At 39.9% G+C, this 26,481-nt stretch overlaps 1 protein-coding gene across 1 annotated transcript in view; it reads left to right on the top strand.

Moving 5' to 3' along the window:
- Positions 1–26,481, top strand: part of plxna4 (plexin A4) — a 317,143-nt gene that overhangs the window by 23,669 nt on the left and 266,993 nt on the right. Inside the window, 2 exon segments of the mRNA XM_046872953.1 lie at positions 5,408–5,801; positions 5,804–6,714. Coding sequence (XP_046728909.1) covers positions 5,501–5,801; positions 5,804–6,714 — 1,212 coding nt within the window. The 5' untranslated portion in view covers positions 5,408–5,500.

Here is a 26,481-nt window from a genome sequence, read left to right as displayed (position 1 = left end):
TACTGACTAATGAGCACTCAAACTTTTATTGTGTATATGATAGATAGATAGATAGATAGATAGATAGATAGATAGATAGATAGATAGATAGATATTAGTCGTAGACCTTGCAGTGCTAGTTTCTAACTCTAGCATGTTTTGTAGACAGTGGTAGCTCTGTGGTTAAGGCTCTGGGTTACTAATTGAGAGGTTGAGGGCTCAAGCTCCAGTATCACCAAGCAGCAATTTTTGGGGCCCTTGAGCAAGGCCCTTAATCTTTTGTGCTCCAGGGGTTCTGTAACATGGCTAACCATGTACTCTAACCCCAACAATATTTTCATTGTGCTGTAATGTACATGCTACAAGTATAAAGCACATTGTTTCACAAGGGCTGGCTTTTATCAATGACCTTTTAAGTGTGTCTCTCTGGAAAAGGGCATCTGGCAAACGGCATAAATGTAAATTTTATATTGGTTTCATGATAAATTAGTGTATGATATATGAGCTATTTATAAGTAAAATATGGACACCCGACAGTAGGATTAGGATGTCCTATTCCACATTTGCTCTTATAGTAACCTCCACTCTTCTAGAAGATGTTCCACTAGATTTTGTGGAGATTTGTGCTCATTCAAGGGTGTTAGTAAAGTCAGGTACGGATGTAGATGAGGTGAGGAGGCCTGGAGTGCCAGTTCATTATGTTCAAAAGGGTTGAGCGCTATAACAGGAGATCTTTCACTCCAACCCATGTAAAGCATAACTTTATTTTCCATATTGTAATGCTGGACCTGGGTTGGGTTTTCAAGTTCAGTTGAAGGGAAAATTCGATGCTACCACAAAAATCTTATACATTTATGTGCCTCCAACTTTGTGGTAACAGTTTGGGGACTAACAGTGGACCTGCAAAATGAAAAAAAAAAAAGAATGGAATAAAGATTTCCTTGAATTTTATTTAAAATTGTAATACCATGGTCTAGAATTTGGACTCAGATATCATATTATGGAAATGTTCAGCTAGAACAGCCCTAGTGTTTTTTGTTTTTTTTTGTGTGTGGGTGTTTGTGTGTTTGTGTATAACTCAATTGGAGTATGCAGTTTGATGGAGCAGGGTGATGTGAGATTCTGGATTTAATTAACCAGCGGGCAAAGACAAATAGGAGCTAAACACAGCTGCCTGATGGAGAGATAATGAACAAACTGGGTTGTTTGGGTCAGAGCTGCACTCTTTTTCAAGGCCCGACAGACTCTCATGGTCATTAATGTGTGTGTGAGTATGTGTGTGTGAGAGAGAGCATTCATTCTCACATTTCTCTGTTCATTTCAGCAGTGCATTTCTTATTAAACACATACACGAACAGGAAATAGAATAGAATAGACTTTATTTGTCACATATATATTACAGCACAGTGAAATTCTTTATTCTCATATCTCAGCTTGCTCGGAAGCTGGGGTCAGAGTGCAGGGTCAGCCATGATACGGTGACCCTGGAGCACAGAGAGTTAAGGGCCTTGTTTAAGAGCCCAAGAGTAGCAGCTTGGTGATACTGAGGCTTGAATCCCCAACCTTCCAAACAGTAACCCAGCACCTTAACTAATACACAGATACACATATACCTTAACCCCTAACTCTTAACCCCAGCTTTAATCCTTACCCTAGGAGAGGTGGTAGCTGGTAGCTCAGTGTTTGAGGCTCTGTGTTACTGTTTGGAAGGTCTGTGATTTAAACCAAAGTATTGCCAAGTTGCCACTCTTGGTCTTTTGAGCAGAGCCCTTAACCCTACTCCTTAACCTCTAACTTTTATCCCCCAAACCAAACTTTAACACCAATCCTTAATCCCTAACCAAAATACTTAACCCCAACCCCAGCTCTAACCCCTTTCCTTAACCCCTAACCCAAGTTCTATCATGCATTTAAAAAGCGTTGTGCTTTCCATTGTGATTGTTATGCGTCTAATATAATGAACTTGGCAACATATTCCACTGATCACTGTTTTCATGCCAAAACCATAATATATATGTTTAAGAACAAGGCAGCGATTTGTCTTTATTTCCTTGTACCCATTGTGCAGTAATATTTGTGATTGGCGCTGTGAAGTACGTGCCCTCCACTCACTCGCCACTTTATCACCTGCCACTCACTCCTATACACACCAACACGGCCCTTTAAAGATTGACTCGGAATCTGAATACCTCCGGCGCTGACCCTTTTGTTATTCACACTAGCGTCTTGTTCTTACTCAGTGAGCGACTGCTTTCTCTTTCAATGGCTAATCATAACTCTAGTGCCTGCCCTCCAGTTGCCCAACGTCTAAATGCATACTACAGTGGCTGAGCTGTGATTTTCTTATCTGCTGTGCACCCAGCACTTAAGTGCCAGTCTAGCGTTTGACTGCTGGCTTGCTTAACAGCTACTATTTGTACATGCGTCTTTTATTTGTCTTTTTTCTCTTTCTCGTGAGCCATTCAGCCATTCAGGTGTTCAGACGTTTGAGAAATTCCGTGTTCTTTTCACTGCGTTGTGTGACTACTTTAATGTGATAATGGTAGAGGTTTGATGGATTAATGGCATATATCAGCATTCAGCAGTGGAGAGAAAAAAGTTCAGGAAAGATGTACTTCATGTAAAACAATGAGTTGTAAAACAATGAACTACAAGTTTGTCAGTCCCAAATCTAGCTAAAAACAGTCTTAAACAGAACACTGGGTTGAGTAGACAGACCTTTAGTTTGGCTAGACTTTACATTATGTTCAAAAACCGTATTTGAATGAATGCTATGATACATTAGCAACAAATATTTAATGTTTTTATTAAGTTAACTTAATAATTATTAATTAGCTTGCATAATATGATAACTTACAATACTTAACTAACTAGCTTACTCAATGATCTAACTTACAAAACTAACTAGCTTACTTATCAAGACCATTTAAAATATGTAACTAACTGGCTTAGTGAACAAGCTACTTAAAAAAACTTGACTAGCTTACTTAACAAGCTTACTTAACTAGCTACTTTAAAGAAACCTTATTAGCTTACTCAACAAGCTAATTTACAATGTTTAACTAACTAGCTTACTCATCAGGATAACTTAAAACATGTAACTAACTGGCTTAGTGAACAAGCTACTTAAAAAAACGTACTACTTAAAAGCTTACTTAACAAGCTAATTTACAATATTTAACTAACTAGCTTGGTCAACCAACTAAAATAATATTTAAGTACCTAACCTATCCAACCAGCTAATTGTCAATACTTAACTAACTAGCTTATTCAACAAGCTAACTTATATTTTATAACTAAACAACAAGGTAATTTACAATATTTAACTAACTAACTTTCTCAACAAACAAATTTATAATAGCTTACTTAATAAGCTAACTTAAATGCTGAGCTAGCTGGCGTATTTAAAACCTAATTAAATATTGGACAAGTAGCTGGGTAATTTAACTAGCTAAACGACAAAACAATAGATAATTTAACACATTAGCTTTGATGGTGATTGTTTTTGGCAGTTTCATTATTACGTGGAACACAAATAAGGCACATCATCCTGTAGCAAGCAGTGACGTGTTACAAGAAGAAGGAAAAAAAAGAGGAAACAGAAAAGTCATATACATTTGGGTTTGTAATAATTACCTTATAGGTCAAAATGAAAATGTTGGGGAACAAGAATTCAATTTCAGCAATGCTTGAGAATACACTACTGAAGAACAGTAACAAGGTACAATCATTGAAGTATTTTCCATGACTGGAAGTAGTCAGACATCTCTCTCTGATATGGTTGAGTTTATATAGTATATACATGTAAATTTGAGAATGTTCCTGTGCCTGATTACAGCCTATATGGAATGTGTAAATAAATTGACAGGCACAGGAAATGTTTTTCCTTTAAGTTTCACCCCTCTCTTTTTTAATTTTTTTTTCTCTAATTGGCCCAGCAGTTTACCTCTGCTCATAAACATTGCATATCTTTCCCCTCCCCTTCTCTTAGCAATGTCAGGCGAGCTTAGGCAATGGGAGAAAAGACAGAAAACCGCCAAGGCGTGCAGATTGTTTGCAGAGGGGAAAATCAATTAGAGGTCCAGAGGCCTGGCTGTGAGCTGGGGCACATGTGGAGAACCAGTGGCCTTCTGCAGTGATAACTCCTGGGGCAATTGCATTATCCCCATTGACACTGGCATCTATTCATGGCAGCAATGTTCGCTCCCTGAGTGCCCTGGTTGCTACCCCCACTTAATTATTTCTGCACTTTAAAAATTGTCATGTGGCTTTAGACAATTTGAATTCAGAGGTCAGCTCTCCTTTGTCCACTTTTTCTCTGCTCTGCTGCCACTTGTCCCCTTGTGGAGAATATTGCATCCCCAGCATCTTGAAAGTAGACGTAGCGTCGCATTCTCTGTTGCTGTTTAATGCTTTTGTACGCTTTGTTTTTGGCCACAAAACTTATAATCTGTTTGGCACAAGCTAGCAAAGGTGTAAAGTGTACCTGAAAATCCAACTTGAGTTAAAGTATAGATACCTTATTGCAAAACTTACTCTATTACATGTTAAAATACCAATATAAATTGATTCAAAGTATTAAAGCAATCTTTTAAAAAGGTATTAATAAAAACAAATAGAATTGCAATATCAGGTCACAAAGAAGAAGAACCATTATTATTCAATGGACAAAACAAATAAAAATATATGATTTTAGATATAGTCATACCGAATATTTAGAGCTGACTATGATTTGATGCAGCTCGAAAAGCTAGTTCGAAATGTTTTTAAATTTTATTCTAGGTCTTTTTGGGCAGATGTGGTTAGGGGAGCTTTAAGGCTTAATGACATCTTCGCCAAAGGTGCAAAATGTAATTAGTAATAGTCATTGTCAGTTAGAATATAGTGGAGTAAAATGTACATCTATTGAATCGTAAATGTATTTGAGTATAGAGTAAAAATTGGTTATATCTTTGGTACTTAGTTAAACTAGAAAGTAGCCAATAGTAGCATTTACTCGAATATTTTACACCACTGCCAGACAGACATCTTGCTGAAATGTACCACACATTTGCAAGACTAACAATTCTTTGTCAAACTACTGACACCTGCATCTCATGATCACCAGCAGTCAAGGACTACTTAATTAGACTCGAACAAGTACAAGAAAACAATTATGCTATTCTGTTTCTTTTTTCAAGACTGTTACAGTTTTTTTTCATGTATTCATCTTAATTAATTGCAGGTAAACTATGCAACAATGCAGAGTTCAAGGCCTACTATTTGCGTTTATGGCATTTGTAGGATGCCCTTATACAATTACAAAGTCGCAGTCATAACAATCATACATCATATTAGTTTTTATCAAATTTTTGTTTATTTATAAAAAACCTTTCTGGTGAATTAAAACACTTGTGTCTCATGATTATTTTTTGTCTTTTTTCTATAGGTCCATAATGTCCTCAAACACAAGTCAAGCCTGAACATCAATCTGCTCCAACAGTTGACTTGAGATCTATTTCTGCACCATACTTTCAGGACAATGGCTTCCCACCACAGAAAACTGAACTCTTTGTTGGTTTCTTGCTGCTTCTTTGTTTTTTTGCTTCCTTTCTCCACCTCAAGGCCACAGCAGCCTTCCATTGCATCCCAAGTGGATGAGCACTACAGAACTTTCCATGCTGAGAACCCAGAATGGACCTTTAACCACTTGGCGGTGGACTACAGGAATGGGAACGTGTACCTCGGAGCGGTCAACCGCATCTATAAACTCTCGCAAGAGCTAGACGTGCTGTTGTCGCACCAGACCGGCCCCGAGGAGGACAACCGCAACTGCTACCCACCCGGATTGTGCAGCCCTGCAGCGAGGCGCTGACACTAACCAACAACGTCAACAAAATGCTCCTAATTGACTACAGAGCAAACCGGCTGCTAGCCTGTGGGAGTCTCTACCAGGGTATTTGCAAGCTGCTTCGCCTGGACGACCTCTTTAAACTTGGAGAGCCCTATCACAAAAAAGAACATTACCTCTCAGGCGTCAATGAGAGCGACTCAGTTTTTGGCGTCATTGTGTCTTACGGCGACTCTTCCCCTGACAAGCTGTTTGTGGCCACGGCGGTAGACGGGAGGCCCGAGTACTTCCCAACCATCTCGAGTCGCAAACTGGCGCGCAATTCAGAGGAGGATGGCATGTTCGCCTACGTCTTCCATGATGAGTTTGTGGCCTCAATGATCAAGATCCCATCAGACACTTTTACCGTGGTGCCTGATTTTGACATATACTATGTGTACGGCTTTGCAAGTGGCAACTTTGTCTACTTTCTGACTCTCCAGCCAGAGATGGGTGGTGGTCCAGCGACGGGTTCATCTTCTGCCAACCGTGAACAGGTGTTTACTTCCAAACTGGTTCGACTTTGCAAGGACGACACGGCATTCAACTCGTACGTAGAGGTCCCCCTTGGTTGTGTAAAGGGCGGTGTGGAGTATCGGCTTCTTCAGGCGGCCTACTTGTCTAAGGCGGGTGCCATTCTTGCTCGCTCGTTGGGTGTGGGACCTGACGATGACATCCTTTATGCCGTGTTTTCCAAAGGCCAGAAGAGGCGGCCAAAGGAAACATCTCAAGAGTCCGCCTTGTGCGTGTTTGCCCTGAAGGAGATCAATGAGAGAATTAAAGACAGGCTGCAGTCCTGTTACAAAGGCGAGGGCACGCTGGATCTGGCCTGGCTCAAAGTGAAGGATATTCCCTGCAGCAGTGCGGTAAGCCAATCCAGTACCATTTACCAGCCTTATCTCTGGCGATATATACAGACAGATAATTACTGTTGTCTGTCGAATTTGATAACCATTGCTTATACCACCCCTGAGGCACTCATGTTGGATTATTCTAATACTGTTACAATCCACAGACAATTTTTTTGGATAATCGCTTAAGCCTAAAAATAATAAAAATATCTCGCTGGCATTCATTTCGATGATGCTAAATTTTTTCCTCTTAGCGGCCTCTTTTAACATATCCAGGATTTGATTACAGGGAACCTGATATGTGTCCATTTGTAGGACAGCTGGTAATATTTACAATTATTCTAGTATTTCAGATGTTTCCCAGTGTCTATGATATTTATGTGGACTAAAGTGTTTTTCTGCTATGATTCAGATAAAACCTGCACAAAATGTAATAAATCTTTTGATTCGATTTCTCGCCGTCTCACTCTAGAAAACAAGGTTAAAGTCAATGCCAGTCCTTTAAAAAAAAAATCATCTAAGGTGCTTATTGGAGGTTGCAATTTTTCCATTAGCCCATTTGATAGATGCCAAACAACCCGAAATGCAAAATTGCCTTCCTCCATGAGTCAATCTATTATTGTAGTGGCATTTCATTGAATGCCGGCCATGGCTAGAATTTATCTTTTCATTTTCTGCTGATGTAATGGATCGCTCATTAAGACGTAAAAACCACCGGGGCCAGGTTTAACGCACACTTATTAGTCTCTCTACTCTTTGGGGTGGTGTGAAGCATTGGGGCCTGGGGGTAACAGTGGCGGGGTGTTAGATATATACTGGAGCTATGAGTGGGTAAATTACTCCCAACAGCAGTGCACTGATGGCGATTAGTGATTCTGTAGTCATTTTGTTAGTGTGAAGATTGTTGTGGAAGGTGAATCGTCAAACCTTATGTGCCCATGTACACCGACGAGACACACATACCTTCACACACGTGCACACGTAAAAGTGTTCATAGCACATATGCAGCCAGATAAATCATGCTGCTAGAGCGCTGTCTGGGAAAAGTGTGGGATGTGGATCTGAGATCGAGATAGACGGAGAGAGAGAGAGAGAGAGAGAGAGAGAGAGAGAGAGAGAGAGAGACACGCCGAGAGATGCACATACACCTAGATCTAAATGCACATGCACACCAGATAAATCGGAGACAGGGTGCTAGAGCTCTGTCTGGGAAAAGTGTGGGATGCGAGACCGAGAGGGAGGGAGGTGTATGTGTGGAGGAATGGTGCCATTTCAGCACGCGCTGCAGTATGGCCACTGCGGCATAAATTAGAAAGCAGGCGTCACTGAGGGCTGGGAGATAAATGGCTTGCTTCTCCGCCTGCTGTAACTATGGCTACCAGCTTTCCCGCTCAAGGCCTGGCAGACGTGTTTGATTGGGGTGGGAAGAAGGCGACCCAAAACAAATTAGATCCGAGGGCCCATGCTAGAGCAACGGATCACATGATCTCATTTCTAGAGGAATTTTAAAAGCTCAGGGCGCAAACGGCGAGCTAAAAACACACGATTTAACACATGATGCCGTCTTGCAACTCCGCCATCTCCCCTTTCTACCCTGATTCTTGATGATTGCCATCATTAAGATTCTAATTCTAATTCAGAAAATGGTTTACGTGATGGTGTGAAGGAATGCACAACGATTAGCTTCACCAAGGAAGTACTAATGCACTAAACGTATTAGCATTATAACTAGCTGTACTTTTATTAAGTGATCTCCAAAATTAGCTCTGTCTTCATCCCAAGGATGCAGAGTCGCATTAAATCCTTTCGTCTGTCCCGCTCACTCATCTCTTCATATGTACTTTAGGCTCAAACATATCAGCCTCTACCGAGTCAACTTTCATGCTGATTCCATCATTAAGCTAATCTCATGGATCACTAACCAGATGATAGGAACACTGTTGTGTAGCTGCAATTGCATTCTGGGACTTTGGATTGGAGCAAATTGCAGTAACATTTGCACTACATCTACAGTTTTAATTATTCTACAATAAATAACATAATTAGTTGCTTAAGCTTGAAATCTCTGACACTGTTTGTACCATCGCTGTAGCTGTGCTAGCAATAATAAGTGTGACTAGCGCTAACCTCTCAGTGGTATACTGTAACACTGCTTGAGGAAATTAGCACCACAATCGCTAAACACCCCAGGAATATTTTAATATACAATAAAAATACACGAAAGACACCTTTGTGGACCCCTCAGCATGTTTTTGAACACCCCGTTCCACATTTAGTCCCCATTTGCTGTTATAATATCGCCCACTCTTATGGGTCGGCGTTCCACTAGATTTTGTGGAAATTTGTGCTCCTTCAGCCACAAAGGTGTGAGCAAAATCAAGAGGAGGCCTGGGGTGCAGGAGCTTTCACATTCATCATGTTCAATAGGGATGAGAGCATTTCTCTGTAGCAGGCCACTTACGATCTTCCACACACTTCCAACCCATTGGCATTGCCATCCTGAAACAGGTTTTGGGTCTCCAAAAGCTTTTTGGTAACATTTCGGAGAAGAAGCACACATAGTTGAAAAAAAGTCAGGTGTCCTAATGCTGTAGTTTAAACTTATTCCTTATGATCTTTGGTGCTTTGTATGAATACTGTATGTAATCGTTGAAACTTTAAGGATCGGACTTAAGAACATTATGACTCTAGAAACCAAATGTTTCTAATTAGCTCAGTTTGAAGAAAATGCTTTGAGATGAAGAATTAATTAAGAAACGAGGAGTTGAAGATGTTCGACATGCTGTCAATTAAAGTATTGCGTTACTTACTTGTCTTACTGATCCTTACTGAGCTGCTTTCTTATGTACTACTCTTTCTCTTTCACACACTCACACACAGACACACAGACACACACACACAAATTTCTAAAAAGACATTGATTTCCCAGCTGCACTGCTCTGCTAAACAAAACCGTTTTTTGTTTTTTTTTGAGTGGATTCTGCAGTGGGAATGTGTTGTGTGACAATATAAAAAGCACAAAGTGACACAAGCAGGGGAACGCTGAAGCGATCGCGTGATCGCCGGCGTTCACCGTTATCACAGGGGTACGTTTTTTTACAACCAGCAGATCCTGTTAGTCTCGGATGAACCGCCGCTTAAATAATGCATAAAGGGAAAGGATTGCGCTCGTATATGTCGCTCTGGCTTTACTTGTTTTCGAATTTAAGCTCTCACTTACGGTTACATGTCTAAGAGGAAACGAAGTGCAACGGATGAAAGCGAGAGGAGAAAACGAATGAAGGGTCTGGAGATGCTTCTGAAGCCCAGTTTTGCGCAAGCTTAATCTTATAACCACAAGGTCACAGGCGGAGTGAGCAGGGCGGTCTGGATAAACATTTCTTATTCTGCTGTTTCAAAGCTTCCCTCAGGATAGACAGTGGTGTATAAAATACCGTATTTTTCGGAATATAAGCCGCTACTTTTTTCCCACGTTTTGAACCCTAATTTATGAATTTTTCCTGGGTTTTTACCGGTTTCACAAACTTATCATTAGACCAATGACATTTCCGAACGGAATTCGAAAAAACGCACCTCACCTGTGTTCTGAGCTGCACGGCTTCGGGAGAAAAAACTTTTTTTTTAAATGCACGACGATGCTAAAAGATAAACTCTCAAGAGAAATAGTTGTGAAAGGAAGGAGGAAGACAGTGAACAATGACTTTCTTGGTCGGCTACTGTTTAGATACAAGCCGTTGTAACGCGTTGAGTCTGGGTGAAGGGAGAGCTCGCTAACTCCAGTTGCAACAGAAATCATATAAGCACAGACAGGTTTCCAAAACTCGTACTTTTTTTTATTATTCTTGGCAACAGCGTTATGGGTTAGTCTAGGAAACTTAGAAATGAACATCAGAAAATAATAAGGACATATTCCTCAGTCTCACACACACGCAGTAATAGCGGAAGAATGCAGTGTCAGGCTATTCCCAAAATACCGCGTGTAACGTGTCTTTCGTTAAAGCGTGTGTAAAGTACATTAGTGTAGACACTAATTATTAGTATAATATGCGTAATTGGTATTTTGCATTCGAAAATGTGTTGTTTTTTGCGTGGAAAAAGGAGAAGTGGAAGGAGTTTCCAGTTTCAGTATTTAGTTGCGTTTGTCTTTAAAACGTGCAGCTTATTTGGTTTTGTGGAGTCTCCAGTTTGAGTATGTTGTTGCATTTGGATATAAAATGCATGCATATGTAATTTGCATTTTGTAGGAGTCTCCAATGTCAGTATTTTGTTGCATTTGTATATACAATTTTAATTAATTAAAATGTATTTTTTTTGTGGAAGGAGTCTCCAGTTTGAGTGTTTTGTTCTTTGTCTATAAAACAGATAATTTATATTTTGTTGGGGTCTCCAGTGTCAGTATTTTGTTGCATTTGTTTATAATGCATTTATATGTAATTTACATTTTATGGAAGGAGTCTCCAGTTTGAGTATGTTGTTGCATTTGTATATAAAATACAATGCAGGTAGTTTGGCTTTTGTGGAAGGAGTCTCCAATAATATTTTGTCAATAAAATGCACAAATATTTTTATTTATATATACAGTATATATATATATATATATATATATATATATATATATATATATATATATATATATATATATATATATATATATTGATATTGATATTGGTATATTATAGGATCTTATTTGTGGATGTTCCATAACATTATAACTGTAACTGTAAATGGATAAAACTCGTGCTCTTATTGATCTCAGCCTTTTTGGTGGTTGTTTCCTCACAAATGTTTGAAACTTTCATTATATGAAAGGAATAATGCTGTTTACCTTGCCGCTGTGTAGTTACTATAGCAACTAATGTGCCCTGCGTATGATTAGCATTTTAGATACTGTGTAATGTACGAGAATATGGAAAAGTTTTGAAATGTGAATAAAGAAGAGTAGAAGTAGGAAATAAAGAGCTGGAGAATAAGGAGAAGGAGGTGTAATAACAGCATTACAGCAAACTGATTTCTATTTATTCCGTCTCGCCGAAGACAAAATACCAAACAGAGTTCGTCCTACAGGCTCACCTCAGGTACTGTTGTGATCACGTCCCTCGTCCAAATTTGTTCCCACTGCATCAGTTCAGTTCAGATCAATAACTGACTATAAGATTTTTTATGAATAAATGAGCAACACTGTGTTTTAATAAAACAGCTGTGGTGTGTGTGTGTGTGTGTGTGTGTGTGTGTGTGTGTGTGTGTGTGTGTGTGTGTGTGTGTTGGTTTGGTCCACAATCACTCACTGTCTCGCTCTCTTTCCCTGTCTGTCTTTCTTTTTCTCTCTCTCCCCATTTTCTCTTCCTCATTGTTTCATCTCACTGCCTTTATTTCTTATTCCTTATTTTCTCCTCTATTCCTCATCACTTCTCTTTTTTGCTTCCACTCTTCTCCATCTTTACTCCTCTTGCTCATTACTTCTCTTCTTCTCTTCCCTTGTCTCCATCTTACCCCTCTCCCTCATCACTTCTCTTTTTCCCCTCTTCTCTATCTTTCCCTTCTCCCTCATCACTTCTCTTTTCTCTTCCTTCTTCTCCATCTTATCCCTCTCTCCTTCATCACTTCTCCTTTTCTCTAGCCCCTCTTCTCCATCCTTACCTCCTCTCCAACATCACTACTCCTTTTCCTTTTCCTCTCCCTCCTTTTCTCTTTCTTTCTTATCACTTCTTTTTCTGCCCTCTTCTTCTCCATCGCTACCATCTCCTCATCACTTCTCCTTTTGTTTGCCCCTATTTCCCATCTTATTGTCTCTATCTTGTCACTTCTTCTTTTTCCTCCCCTCTTCACCATCTTTTCCCTCCCTATCACTTGTTTTGTAATTTTTTCGCTTTTGTTTTCGATCTCTCCGTTCCATTGCTTCTGTTTCCAATTCTCTTCTTTTCTGCTTAGTTTCTCTCTCTCTCTCTCTCTCTCTCTCTCTCTCTCTCTCTCTCTCTCTCTCTCTCTCTCTCTCTCTCTCTCTCTCTCTCTCTCTCTCTCTCTCTCCCGCTCTCTTTCTATCTTTCTCTTCCTCATCATGCCACTTTTTTTGCTTCTCAAACTCATGCTCTGCCTGCCTGCCTCCCCCTCTCTCTCTCGCTCTCTCCTCCACTACTGTCCCTTCATCTCTTTAATCATGATGTGTTTTTCCACCAATTAAAGTGCGGTGCAGCGACCCTGCTGCTCTTCAGGGCAGCCCTGCTGTACAGAAGAATATGCATATAGACAAACACACACACACACACACACACACACACACAACTTGACAGACAGTGTAAATATGAGTGTACACACACATAAGAAGCAGCCAGACGCCTACCTCGGTCCATGTTTTTTTTCCCCCAGTCAGATTGCTGTAATGAAGTTATCTCTCTGTCAGGCAGACACACATTCTGTTTACATCTCCATCACTGTACACAACGGCTCGTTTCTCGTCATAATTACACTCCGCCAATGAACATCGTCTTTGAAATGTATCTACGTGTTTATAACCGACCGAGCGCTTAATTATACGTGGTTCTTCTTCAGACCTAGCGCAAAGTTGGAGGCACACAATTGTATACGAGGTCTTTGGACGCGGTAGCATGGAATTTTTCATTTACTTTCCCTTCACCGGGAGACTCAAACCTGTTCCAGCATGGCAATGCGGCTGTGCACAAATCCAGCTCGATGAAGATCTGCTTTACATTGATTGGAAGTGTGTGAAAGATCTTGAGTGGCCTACTTTGATGCTCTGACCCTCAACCCTATTGAACGTGATGAATGTGAATAATGAATCTCAACAAATCTCCACAAAATCTAGTGGAACATTTTCCCAGAAGAATGGAGGTTATAATAAGAGCAAATGTGCAATCAAATGTTTAAACATCACATACAAATCTTAGCTGGAGGTTGTAGAGCTGTGGTTAAAGTCTTTGACTCTGGATCAGAAGGTCATGAATTAAAATCCAAGCACCACCACTTCTGGGCCCTTGAGCAAGGCCCTTGTTCCTCAACTGCTTAGATGTAAGTCGGTCTGGATTAAGGTGTCTGCCAGCTGGGGTAAAAGTAATGCTCTGGTGTCCAAAAACATGCATCCGTGATGTCTTTATTTGATCTTTTGGCTTCTCCCATTAGGGGGTGCCACAGCAGATCATCCGTCTCCATACCCCCCTGTCCTCTACATCTGCCTCTTTCAAACCAACTCCCTGCATGTCTTCCCTCACCACATCCATAAACCTCCTCCTTGGTCTTCCTCTTTTCCTCCTTCCTGGTGGCTCCATCCTCAGCATTCTCCTACCGATTTTCGCCATGTCCCTCCTCTGCACATGTCCAAACCATCTCAATCTCACCTCCCTCACCTTGTCTCCAAAACATCCTACATGCGCTGTCCCAATGAACATCTCAGCAGCTTCAGCTCTGCTACCTTCAGCTCCACCTCCTGTCTTTTACTCAATGCCACTGTCTCTAATCCATACAACATCTCAGGTCTCACCACAGTCCTATAAACTTTCCCTTTCACTCTCACAGATACTCTTCTATCACAACATACAATATCAAAGCCTTGTCTGAAAAACTCTCCTGCATTTCAGTTGTTAAAACAGCATAGTTTTGGAAGCTGTTCACACTTTCAGATTGTGAGCCATGTTATTGTAGATGCCACAGTAGGAGAATTCATGCTCCCACTGGGTACGAGATTGGCAAGAACGTCAAGGCCGAGATCTGAAAGCGGTTTTCGCGCACATCTTTAATGTTTCCAGGCCTCCAGGAAATATTTCTCACCTGCACTTTGTCTGATATTTGCATATAAAAGAACTGACCAGACCAAAACACCATCCAGACTCCTGCCCCGTTTACACACACTGAGCTGATTGTGCTGATTTGCATGTTGCGTATAAAAGTTCCATAAAAGGTAAAGCATATTAACAAAGACAGAAAAATACAGTATGGTCGTTTTTTTCTTTTCTTCCCAATTTCTACTCTTTTTCTCGGTATCGCCATCACTTCATTTTACTGTCTCAGTTTCTTTCTGGTTTTTCTCTCTGCTTATTTCTATTTTCTTCCTCCTCCTCTCTTCCTTTTGCATAATTTTACTGTCTCTCTCTTTCCTTTCCCATTCTTTCTTTCTTTCTTTCTTTCTTTCTTTCTTTCTTTCTTTCTTTCTTTCTTTCTTTCTTTCTTTCTTTCTTTCTTTCTTTCTTCTTTCTTTCTTTCTTTCTTTCTTTCTTTCTTTCTTTCTTTCTTTCTTTCTTTCTTTCTTTCTTTCTCTTTCTTTCTTTCTTTCTTTCTTTCTTTCTTTCTTTCTTTCTTTCTTTCTTTCGTTTGTTCATTCATTCTTTCTTTCTTTCTTTCTTTCTTTTCTTTCTTTCTTTTGTTTGTTTGATCGTTCGTTCGTTCATTCATTCATCCTTTCTTTCTTTCTTTCTTTCTTTCTTTCTTTCTTTCTTTCTTTCTTTCTTTCTTTCTTTCTTACTTTCTTTCGTTCTTTCTTTCTTTCTTTCTTTCTTTCGTTTGTTCGTTCATTCTTTCTTTCTTTCTTTCTTTCTTTCTTTCTTTCTTTTGTTTGTTTGATCGTTCGTTCATTCATTCATTCATCCTTTCTTTCTTTCTTTCTTTCTTTCTTTCTTTCTTTCTTTCTTTCTTTCTTTCTTTCTTTCTTTCTTTTGTTCGTTCATTCATTCATTCATCCTTTCTTTCTTTCTTTCTTTCGTTCATTCATTCTTTCTTTCTTTCTTTCTTTCTTTCTTTCGTTTGTTCGTTCATTCATTCATCCTTTCTTTCTTTCTTTCTTTCTTTCTTTCTTTCTTTCTTTCTTTCTTTCTTTCTTTCTTTCTTTCTTTCCTCTCAACCTTTTTATCTTTCATTGCCTCTCCTGATCGCTTTCCCCATGACTTCATCTTAATGTCTCTCCCCATCACTTTATCTTTCTCTTTTTCGTACTGTCTCTCTCCTTTCTCACTTTATCTCACTCTTGTTCTCTCTTCACTTCTTCTCTCTTTCTCTCCCTATCACTTCATTTTAATGAATTCTCTCCCTTTCTCCTTCTTTATATCGCTTCATCTTTTCTCTTGCTTCACTTTTTCCCCACAGTCTCTCTTTCCTCAAACATCTTACTGTCTCTTTTCCTTCTTGTCTCTCTTCCCATCACTTTATCTTACTGCCTCTCTTTCTCTTCTATTTTCTATCTCTTTTCCTGTTGCCTTATCTTGCTGTTGTTCTTTGTTTCTGTCGTTCTTTCCCTTCATGCCTCTCTTGCTTTCTTTTTGTTTCTCACTCTATTTCTGCTTGTCTCTCTCCCTTAACTTCTCTTTACTATGTGACATCTCACAAAATTCCTTATAAGGAAAAAAAGAAAAAGGAAAGAAATGACTACTAAACGGTGAAAGAGATGTCGCTTCTAACAGTTCGGCCACAAAACACGTGACACACACACACACACACACACACACACACACACACACACACACACACACATTACTGCTTTATTTTCTCCTTTCTGACCTCTTTATTTTTTTTTTTTAACAACGAAAATAAATATGAGATTATTAATAACAAAAGCGGAACCTGAAGGCACACACACTCTTAGTTCCCAGTTTGTAGCTCAAAAACATAGAGATAAGCAAATGCCATAGTTCCCACTTCCTGCTTCTCGAGTTCCACCTCAAAACCAACCGATTTCTATTGAGCGATGAATATTAGTTGATCGAACCTCCGTGTAGTAACTCGAATTAACGAGCAACTCTCTAACGCACGCTGCATCTGCACTTGTGAACAGTTTCCGTTTTCATCTGCGGCCAATTTGATAAACGGCATCCATTGTTCGTAAACTGTAAGTCTCCATGCCTCTCCGTAGTAAACGAAGCGGTCCGGATTAAGATGCTTCCAGCTTCGGGATGGATTCTCAAGAGCCGTAGTGGCTGAGACTAAATGTGATGTTCCACCTCAAGCACCCCGGCATGTTTCTGTAAACCGGCTTTGGTTTCGAGAGGAGAATCTTCCTGGAGTGCTTTTGAAAATCGAGTGCACAATGAAACGCTCGACAGCAGAGGCCTGGACACATTCGTAGATCATATTGAGGGGACATTTGACCTATTAAAGGAAGGCACTTGCTGCCTGGGTTCCTTGTGTCAGCAGAAAAAGAAGAATGTGAGGCGAGAGAGGGGGGAAATAGCATGAGGTTAGGAATGAGGGGAATGCAGCAGTGCACTCTTTCTCTCTTTCTCTCTTTCTCTCATTCCCTCATGGAGTGCACTGAAAATCCTGCTTGCTACTTTTTTACTATCTCTTAGATCTCTCTCTTATTTCTCTTTTCTGTCTCTCTTCACATCACTCCATCTTCTTTAGCTGTATATCTCTCTTTTATTTCTCTTTTCTGTCTCTTTTTTATCACTCCATCTTACTAGCTGTCTTTCTCTCTTTTATTTCTCTTTTTTGGTCTCCTCCTATTACTCCATCTTACTCTCCATCTATCTCTCTTATTTCTCTTCCATGTCTCTCTTCCCATCACTCCATCTTACTGTTTGTCTTTCTCTCTTTTATTTCTCTTTTCTGTCTATCTTCCCATCACTTCATCTCACTAGCTTTACTCTCTTTCTTTACTTCTCTATTTTCTCTCTAGGGTTCTTCATTCTCCAGTCACTCATCTTTTCTCTTTTCTGTTTCTACCCACCATTTCATTTTACTGTCTCTTTCTCTCATTGCTTCATCTTACTCTGTGTTCCCCTTTCTATTTCTCCCTTCACTTTTCTTTTCTCTCCCATTCACTACATATTTATTTTTCTTTCTTTCTTTCTTTCTTTCTTTCTTTCTTTCTTTCTTTCTTTCTTTCTTTCTTTCTTTCTTTCTTCATTATAGTGTATCTTCCCTCTCTTTCTTTCTCTCGCTTTATTACTCTGTCTCTTTTTCATCGCTTCATATTGCTCATCTAAATGATATAACTATGCATTATTTACAAGAAAAGGCGATATGATATTTTTAGATAATTAGATAATGTTTGTGTGGGTTTTTTTCTTTTTCTTTCACAAACACTCAGAGATGATTCGTGTAGCTGTGGGGAAAAAAAATATCATTCTTGTAGCTTAGATATTTTGCAGGACTTGTTCAGTCTAGTAAACCGTATTGACTTTTACTGATAAACTCTTAAACTGCATTTAGCAGAATTGTTTGTGATGTTTGTGATTGGTCTAGCTACAGGTTAGCTAGCAATACAATAAAGAAAATAGAATACAAAGAATACAAAGAATAAATAATATAAAGAATAAAAATAAAATAAAATAATAGAAATTAATAAAAAAATTATTAGTAGAAATTGAAATACATTAAAATACAGAACGTACAGAATTTACACATAAAGCAGAAGTTGTAATTTTTGTTAATTTTTTTAAAAACATTAAATCATTATTTAAAAATGTGTTATTATAATTACAATTAAAAAATTAGTTCTGCGTTGAAAACATTTCATTTTCATTCGCTAACTTGGTAGTAGCTGACCCTGCACAAATTGATAAATAATTCACAAATCCACTTTAACTTTGATTTTTTTAACCTTCATGAGAACGGATTCGAAGGATTTACGATTTGTAATGTGCATTGACTTTAATTTGTTGTTTTTGTTAAAGTCTCTCTCTGGATTTATTGAGCTCATTACCTATGTGGCTGTATGTAATTACAGAAGCAAAGGTCGTAAATCACCTGAAAAACCGTTTCATGCTTATCATCAGTCAGTCAGCAGTCGCTTTAAACGTCTCGGTGAGGAGTGGACGTGGCCCTGGGGGTATCATGAGCTCTTTCTTGTTGGCTTTGCGTTTATTTCTTTATTTCTCATGTTATGTCTAACATGCAGGTTGTGGCGATTTGGACGACTTATAACACGATTTCATGTTATGAGAAAAAACAAGCATTTAAGTATATGATTATGTAACTGTGTGAAACGTAAATGTTATAGTTTATTGTATATATTTTATAAAAATAGAAATATATTTTTTTTTTTTACCACTGAACAATTTTTTAAATAAAAAAACCTAAATTGTGCTTTGCAAAAAAATTTATAAAAAAATAAAAAGTTAAAAATATTTTAACTGGACATTAAATTAAAAACTAAATTGTGCTTTGCAAAAATATTTAAAAGAATTAAACAAATTATTAAAAAAAGAAATCCAAATAAACATTACTTTTTTTAACTAATGAAATGACGTTTATTTTTTTAATTACAGCTCGACCACCACTAAACAACTTAAAAAAAATTAATTAAATAAATAAATGAATTGTGTGTAAATTCCAAACCCAGCCATTATGGTTGCACAAACCAGTGCCCTTCCGGTCCCAAGCCCGGAAAATGGGAAGGGTTGCGTTAGGAAGGGCATCCAGCGTAAAACATCAAATATGTTGATCACGACCCAGAATTTCATACCGGATCGGTCGAGGCCCGGGTTACCAATGACTGCCACAGGTATCATTAGCCAACAGGGTACCAGTGGAAATTGTGCTACTGTTGGCCAAATGAGGAGAAGGAGAGGAGGAAGACGTCTACAGAGATGGCAGGGAAAGAGAAGTGGAGGTTTGGGTTGGTACTTTAAATGTTGGTACTATGACTGGTAAAGGGAGAGAGGTAGCTGATATGATGGAGAGGAGAACAGAAGATATGTTGTGTGTTCAGGAGACCAAGTGGAACAGAAGTAAGACCAGGAACATTGGAGGTGTTTAAACTGTTTTATCATGGTGTGGATGGAAAGAGAAATTGTGTAGGGGTGATTCTGAAGGAAGATTAAGTGAGAGTGTAGTGGAGATGAAGAGAGTTTCTGATAGGGTGATAATATTTGTGAAGGTGGAAGTTGAAGGGATGATGATAAATGTCATCAGTGCCTATGCTCCACAAGTTGGCTGTGAGATGGAGGAGAAGGAAAGATTCTGGAGTGAATTAGATGAAGTGGTAGAAGGTGAACCTAGGAATGAACAATTGGTGATTGGGGCAGACTTTAATGGGCATGTAGGTAAAGGGAACAGAGGTGATGAAGAGGTGATGGGTAGGTATGGTTTTAAGGAGAGGAATGTGGAAGGGCAGATGGTGGTAGATGTTGCTAAAAGGATGGAAATGGCAGTGGTGAAAACATATTTTATAAAGAAGGAAGATCATAGGGTGACGTATAAGAGTGGAGGAAGGTGCACACAGGTGGACTATGTTCTATGTAGGAGATGCAACCTGAAGGAGATTGGAGACTAAGGTGTTGGCAGGGGACAGTGTAGCTAGACAGCATCGGATGGTGGTCTGTAGGATGGTTTTGGAGGTGAAGAAGAAGAGGAGGAGAGTGAGGACTGAAAGAAGAATAAGATGGTGGAAACTGAATGAGGAAGACTGTAGTATGAGATTCAGGGAAGAGGTCAGACAGGGGCATCTGGAAATAGAAAGGAAGACAAGGAGACGTGGTAGTGGAATGAGGAAGTGCAGGAGAGCATAAGGAGAAAGAGGTTGGAGAAACAGAATTGGGATTGACAATGTGTGATGAGAAAAGTAGGCAGGAGTACAGGGAGATGCGGCAGCAGGTAAAGAGGGATGTGGTGAAAGCTAAGGAAAAGGCATATGAGGAGCTGTAGGAGATGTTGGACAATAAGGAAGGAGAAAAGGATTTGTAGCGATTGGCCAGGCAGAGGGACCGAGCTGGGAAGGATGTGCTGCAAGTTAGAGCGATAAAGGATGGAGATGGAAATGTGTTGACTAGTGAGGAGAGTGTGTTTAGATGATGGAGTATTTGAGCAGCTGATGAAAGAGAAAAATGAGAGGAAGTACCTTGTAGAAGCATGGAGATGTTTAGGAGAGATGCAGTGGAGTTTTTAACCAGATTGTTTAACAGGATTCTGGAAGGTGAGAGGATGCCTGAGGAATGGAGAAGGAGTGTGCTGGTACCGATCTTTAAGCATAAGGGAGATGTGCAGACCTGCAGTAACTACAAGGAAATAAAGTTGATCAGTCACACCATGAAGTTATGGGAAAGAGTAGTGGAAGCCAGAATGAGAGATGACCATCTGTGAGCAGCAGCATGGTTTCATAAAGTCCATATAGCAGTTCTGGAAAATTATTTTTCTCCTCATGTTTCTCTCGGACTTCTGAAAGAAATGAATCCAATCACATCCTGTCATCATGTCATATCAAGAACCAAGTCACGGTGGTGGTGTAATAGTGAGCCGCTCTTGTCTTTCTCTCATCCACATAAAAAGTCTTAAAGTTTAACAGCTTGATGATTCTCCATGGTTGGTCCCCTCCACACTTCAACGCATGCATTTATCTTCTCCCATGACGTTCGGTAGAATTCCACGCCGTTGGTATTTCCCGGTAAAGGCCACCATGATATCTGGCGATGCTAATTCGGCCTTGACACAGCATGTGGTGCGATGAGATAGACGTCTTCTCAGAGAAGAGCTTCCCTTTTCTTCCTCGAGCAACTCACAGGAAAATGTCATGAGGCCGGCTACAGCTCGTGACTCATCCCTCGATGCTCTTCAGGCTCTCGAGTGTGTGTTAGTCCTCATTCTGTTACATCCAGAGGCCTCGGAAGTCTCGCTTTCACAGATCGACCAGGAGACAGCTGTTTTGCTTTTAGGCAGCAGGGTGAAGGGAAAATTTCATGCTCCTGTATCTGTTCCAGTTCCTTTGTCCATATAGTGAAACTTCTACAAGACACAATTTGTATCGAGCTGTACTTAAAAATTATAATAAATAAATAAATAAATAAATAAACATTATTTTCAAAATTAGTTTTGAATCAAATATATATAATGATAATAATGATATATTGGTATATTTAAAAGGTTTTTAAATAAAGTATTAATATTTAACAAAAAATATTTATTTATTTATTCACAAAAAATAGTAAAAAAAATTTTTTCAAAGAACAAAATCTTTTCAGATGCTTGAGGTGAGATTGTAGTTATTTAAAAATTTAATTAAGAATTAATTATTAAAAAAATTTAAATGATATCTCCATAAGAGATATTGTATATCGTGATATTGTGATATATTAATATCAAATTATCGTATCGTCAAAGTAACAAGACGTTCCAGAGGACAGGCAAACCGGTGTTTTCAGGAATCTAATGATCTGCGAGCTTAACATACAGTAGCGCACGGATTGTTTCGCTCTCACAGCAGATGCCCGAGTCAGTATGGAGATCCCGTCTCGAGCTTGTGCTTCATCCACCACGCAGGCCTGATGGAGGCCAGTACGGATCAGCCGGCAGAACAGATCGCAGACACAGTGAAACAAATAAAAGAAGCGATCCTTTTATCCTTTCATCCCATCATCCGCCGTCCGGCCCCCTTTCTGAGCTTCTGGGCTTTTATTTATTTATGGCGTCTGAGAAGCAATCATCAGCGCATTCAGCTCTTCTTGGGGCTCACGAGGGCTTGTGTTGCGTGATAATTGAGTGTTGATATAATTACGTCGAACACGGAGAAGAGACTTGTGGGATGCGACGTCTTTGTTGCTAACAACAGTCTCTGTGTGCAATATTATTTGAGCGTGAAAAAAAGGGGGAGCGCATTTGAAAGGGTAATTATACGATTGTTGGGAATGGGTTTTTCTGAGAGGCTGTTTCAGACGTCTCCGAGTCGTCCCAGGTTGCTTGCCTAGTCTTTGGGTTTTGCGCTTTTATCATTTTCTAGTTGTTTTGCGAGCAGCTCGGTTTGATTCCGAAGAGAAAGTTGAAGGAATGGACTCGACTGAAAGTGTCCGTAAACTCGAAAGTAAAGGAAAGATCGCACCGTTATCAACAATGAATTACAATTGCCACAAGCAAATTTTTAAAAAAATGTAACCGATTATAAAAGATGATCGATAACTTCATTTCTCCCAGAGAGAAATTCACAGACTAATAATTTACTAACATTTCATAGTGCGAACTCTTAAATCCTGAAATCTGATTGGTCAGAATTTTAAGTAGCATGTCCACAAAAAGAAGGAATGTTGCTTTTTCACCAAAAAATACAAACAAAATTACCATATGACAAGCTTAAAAACAATAAATAAAAAGAAAGTAAAATGATATAAGCTTACTTCTTGCTGCTGTAGATCCAGTGGGCGGAGCTTCCTGCATAAGGGGCGGGGATCCTACAAGTAGCGGACACATCTAAACATTAAAAAACATATTTAAGGCTTATATATTAGGGTTTCCTTAGAGTTTAAAAAAATAAAATAAAATCTACATTTTAGGCTTAAAAAAGTATTAATCTTGCTGTTCTTAAATAATTATAAACAAGTCTTAATTTTCCGATGTCCATGTAACGGCAACTTTCGTGCTCAATGTAATGCCAATGCAGCACTTCTGAATGTTTCATTACATTTTTGTTGTTTTCATAGTGTTTTAGTTTTTTTTTCTCTGAATTGCAAACGAGACCAACATGCAACAGCCAATCAGCTTCCTGTTGTTGGTGCGAATCGCTTTCTGATTGTATCACATGCGTAAAACGGATTTAACTTTTTCCGTTATGGGCAGGTGAACGTTTAGCGATACTTTTAGAGAAGTTTAGAGATGATCTTGTGTTATAGGTAACAAATTTCATTCTTACTGATCTTAGAAAGGTCTTAAAAAGTCTTGACTTGGTAAAACCTTCAGAAACCATGATATTAAAGCAGAAACAGAAATACACAAAATAATTCTGCAGTGCATTTGCCTTCTCTCATAAAAGGGTTGTTTTTTTAATGTTAATGTTTACCAATAATATGGCGACAAACAATTTTTCTGTGTGTGCGTGTGTGTGTGTGTGTGTGTGTGTGTATGTGTGTATAGTCAAATGCCAAATTTCTCATTTGTATTAATATGCGACACTCGGAATTTGTTTGAAATTAGGTCAAGGAGTCACTATGACAGGCCTCTGTATAGTCCTGCCCCACCGAGAGACTACCCGGGCTCGTCCTGTCACTTTGTCCCCAAGAAGACGAAAGCTAGAGCGTCCCTGAATAAAGCGCATGTGATTTCCGACAACGCTCTGCGTACCAGGCCAATGAGGCGCCAGGGACCAAGAGAGAGAAAAAAAAGAGAGAGACTCCTTTGTCCTACAGCAGGAAGCTGGGTCCAAGTGACCTAATTCTGCTCTCGGTCTTTTTTTGTGTCTCTTTCTGCGTATCTGGAAGCAGATCAGATGAAGGGGGAAAAAAACCCTAACGCTGCCGCACTCTGATCAGCAGGCTTTTAGGCTCGCTTGTTGCTCTGTGCTCCCGAGTCTTTATCCGCCTCCGTATTTTTTACACCTTTCGATGCGCAGCATGGAATTTGGCTACAATGCAGCAGAGTGTTCCTCCTCTTGAAGGGAGGCCACGTAAACGGTGGGAGGACGCGCGGAGTGACAGATTGAGAAAAATGATAAAATAACTACGGTGCTGAATTTAGAGGGCCACCCTCAGAGCGACACGCGGCGCGCCGGGATATTACGGGAATGTCATTTTCGCGACGGCGTGGGCCGATAGCACGCGAGGAGAGATTGTGTGTGTCTCTGTGTGTGTGTGTGTGTGTGTGTGTGTGTGTGTGTTTGTACGATTTTTTTCATGCCAAGGTAATGAAAGTGTGCATGTGACCTGAAAGGTTGACAGAAAGGAAGTGGATTTGATTAAAACACTACGTGTACGCCGTGATCGACACCGCGTGTGTCCGTTGCGCGGCGGAAAATATTGCGGCGGCGCCAGAATCCACACCCATGCCGTTTCTTTATGCACCCTGTTACAAGACCGGGCCTGCTGCTAGCACAGCCACGGTGCCAAAAGACATTAGTCTCTGTCAGACAGGAGAACACAGTTAGAAATAATGCCTCCTATGTTCACACATTCCCTTACTCACTTCAAATCTGCCATACAACCTTTTTTCCCCCCGCATGTCCTTTCAGATAGATTGTCCTCTTACCCAACCCCAGTCAGCGTTCACATTCATCATGGTCAATATGGTTGGAGCGCTACAGCAGATCTTTTTGCATGTCTTCCCTCAACACATCCATAAACCCCCTCTTTGGTCTTACTCTTTTCTTCCTTCCTGGTGGCCCCATCCTTAGCATTCTCCTACTGATATACCCCGTGTCCCTCCTCTGCACATGTCCAAACCATCTCGATCACACCTCCCACAGCTTTGTCCCCAAAATGTCCTACATGCGCTGTCCCTCTAATAAACTTATTTCTAATCCTGTCCATCGTCATTACTCCCAACAAAACCCTCAACATCTTCAGCTCTGCTACCTCCAGCTCCACCTCCTGTCTTTTAGTCCTAATGAGTGAGCCTGTGGCAAGGAAGAAACTCCCTGGGATGTCATGAGGAAGAAACCTTGAGAGGAACCGGACTCAAAAGGGAACCTCGTCCTCATTACCGAATGTCCATACATTAAAGTGTCATCATTGTTAAGGTGTGCAGCGACAGCTGATTAAATGCAACCCGTGGTTCTGACCCATTCTAGTAAACTGTTGATATTAATTACAGTCCAAATCCATTCCAAACATTGAGTTAATGTGGAACCATCCCCAGCTGCACAAAGTGGTCTCTAATTGATGACAACTCCATCCAGCAAATCCTGAATTGACAGGATTTTCTATATTCGTAAAAAATGTAAAATGGAAAAAAAAAAAGATTTTTTTTTACAAGGTTTGGACTTCGTTTGCGCCACATGCCGGTGATTTCTTCCTGATCTAAGCAAGATGTGGTCCGAGATTTGGAATTGAGGCTTTTTTTGAAAATTGGGCTGGTGATTCATCGTGTGCAAAGCAAGGAGCAGCCAAACCAGCACACGCTGGGTGTTTTATCTCGCCGAAGCAAGGTGAGATGGCGAGATCTGGGCGCTTTAAATGAGTTCCATTAGTCTGGCCTGCCAGGTCTATGGATGTGCGGGGGTTTGGCTGACAGCAGAACATTTTTAAAGGTCAGACATGTACGGAGAAAGGACACGCATGCATAGAATCACCCCGATATGCGTCGTCAGATATTTCTTATTCCTTTCCCCATTTATCTCTTTTTCTCTCTCACTCTTTTAACTCGCTCTTCAGTCAGAATCGACTCTTCTATCGATCACTCATAAACAGGCATTTCAGCGAAGCCGTGTTCAGCCACTCCATTTGCTTAATGAAGAGCATCATGTTTGACAAATAGATCCTCACCCGTGATGCATCCCGACCAGCCTCCTCGCGCTCACCGGTCACTTGTGAATCGATCCGATACGGCCTGGTGAAGCACCTGGATCGCCTTCACGGTCCCGGAGCAACCGGAGCGTCTCCCGTACACGCAGACGTCCGCAATTGCTCTTTGTCACCATTAAGATAAACACAACGTTGTACATTGTAATTGAGTTTTTAGCGCATGCCTGGGAGTTTTGGCTCAGACACAAAAGGGCTGTTTTTGCAATTTATGACAGGCCCCGCTTGCTTCCTGTCACAACCTGGCATCACAGAGTCGCCGTGTTTGGCACGCTGTCACTTCGGAATATTAGCGTGTGGCGTTGAAGTGGAATCTAACACTAATTAGGTGTTAGACCTTTCTTGTGCGTGGTGCTGGGAACCAGGGCTGGCCATTTATAAAACAATACGATTATGACTAGATTAAATGTAAAAAATTCTATATATGCTATAATTGTATATATAATAACTGTGGATAGCGTTAGGGTTTTTCATAGGAACAAGCAGCAGTCACATTTCGTGGTCAATTGAATTTTTAAATCAATAACCAATAATAATAATAATCATCATTTTTTAAAAATCATTATTAAACTGTATTACCTTTCATGGAAATGGTATTTCCTGATGACTGTGGCTTCTTTCAGCAGGA

Source organism: Silurus meridionalis, chromosome 18 (genome assembly GCF_014805685.1).
Source record: "Silurus meridionalis isolate SWU-2019-XX chromosome 18, ASM1480568v1, whole genome shotgun sequence".
NCBI lineage: Eukaryota > Metazoa > Chordata > Actinopteri > Siluriformes > Siluridae > Silurus > Silurus meridionalis.
This window is presented reverse-complemented; position numbering and strand designations above follow the sequence as displayed.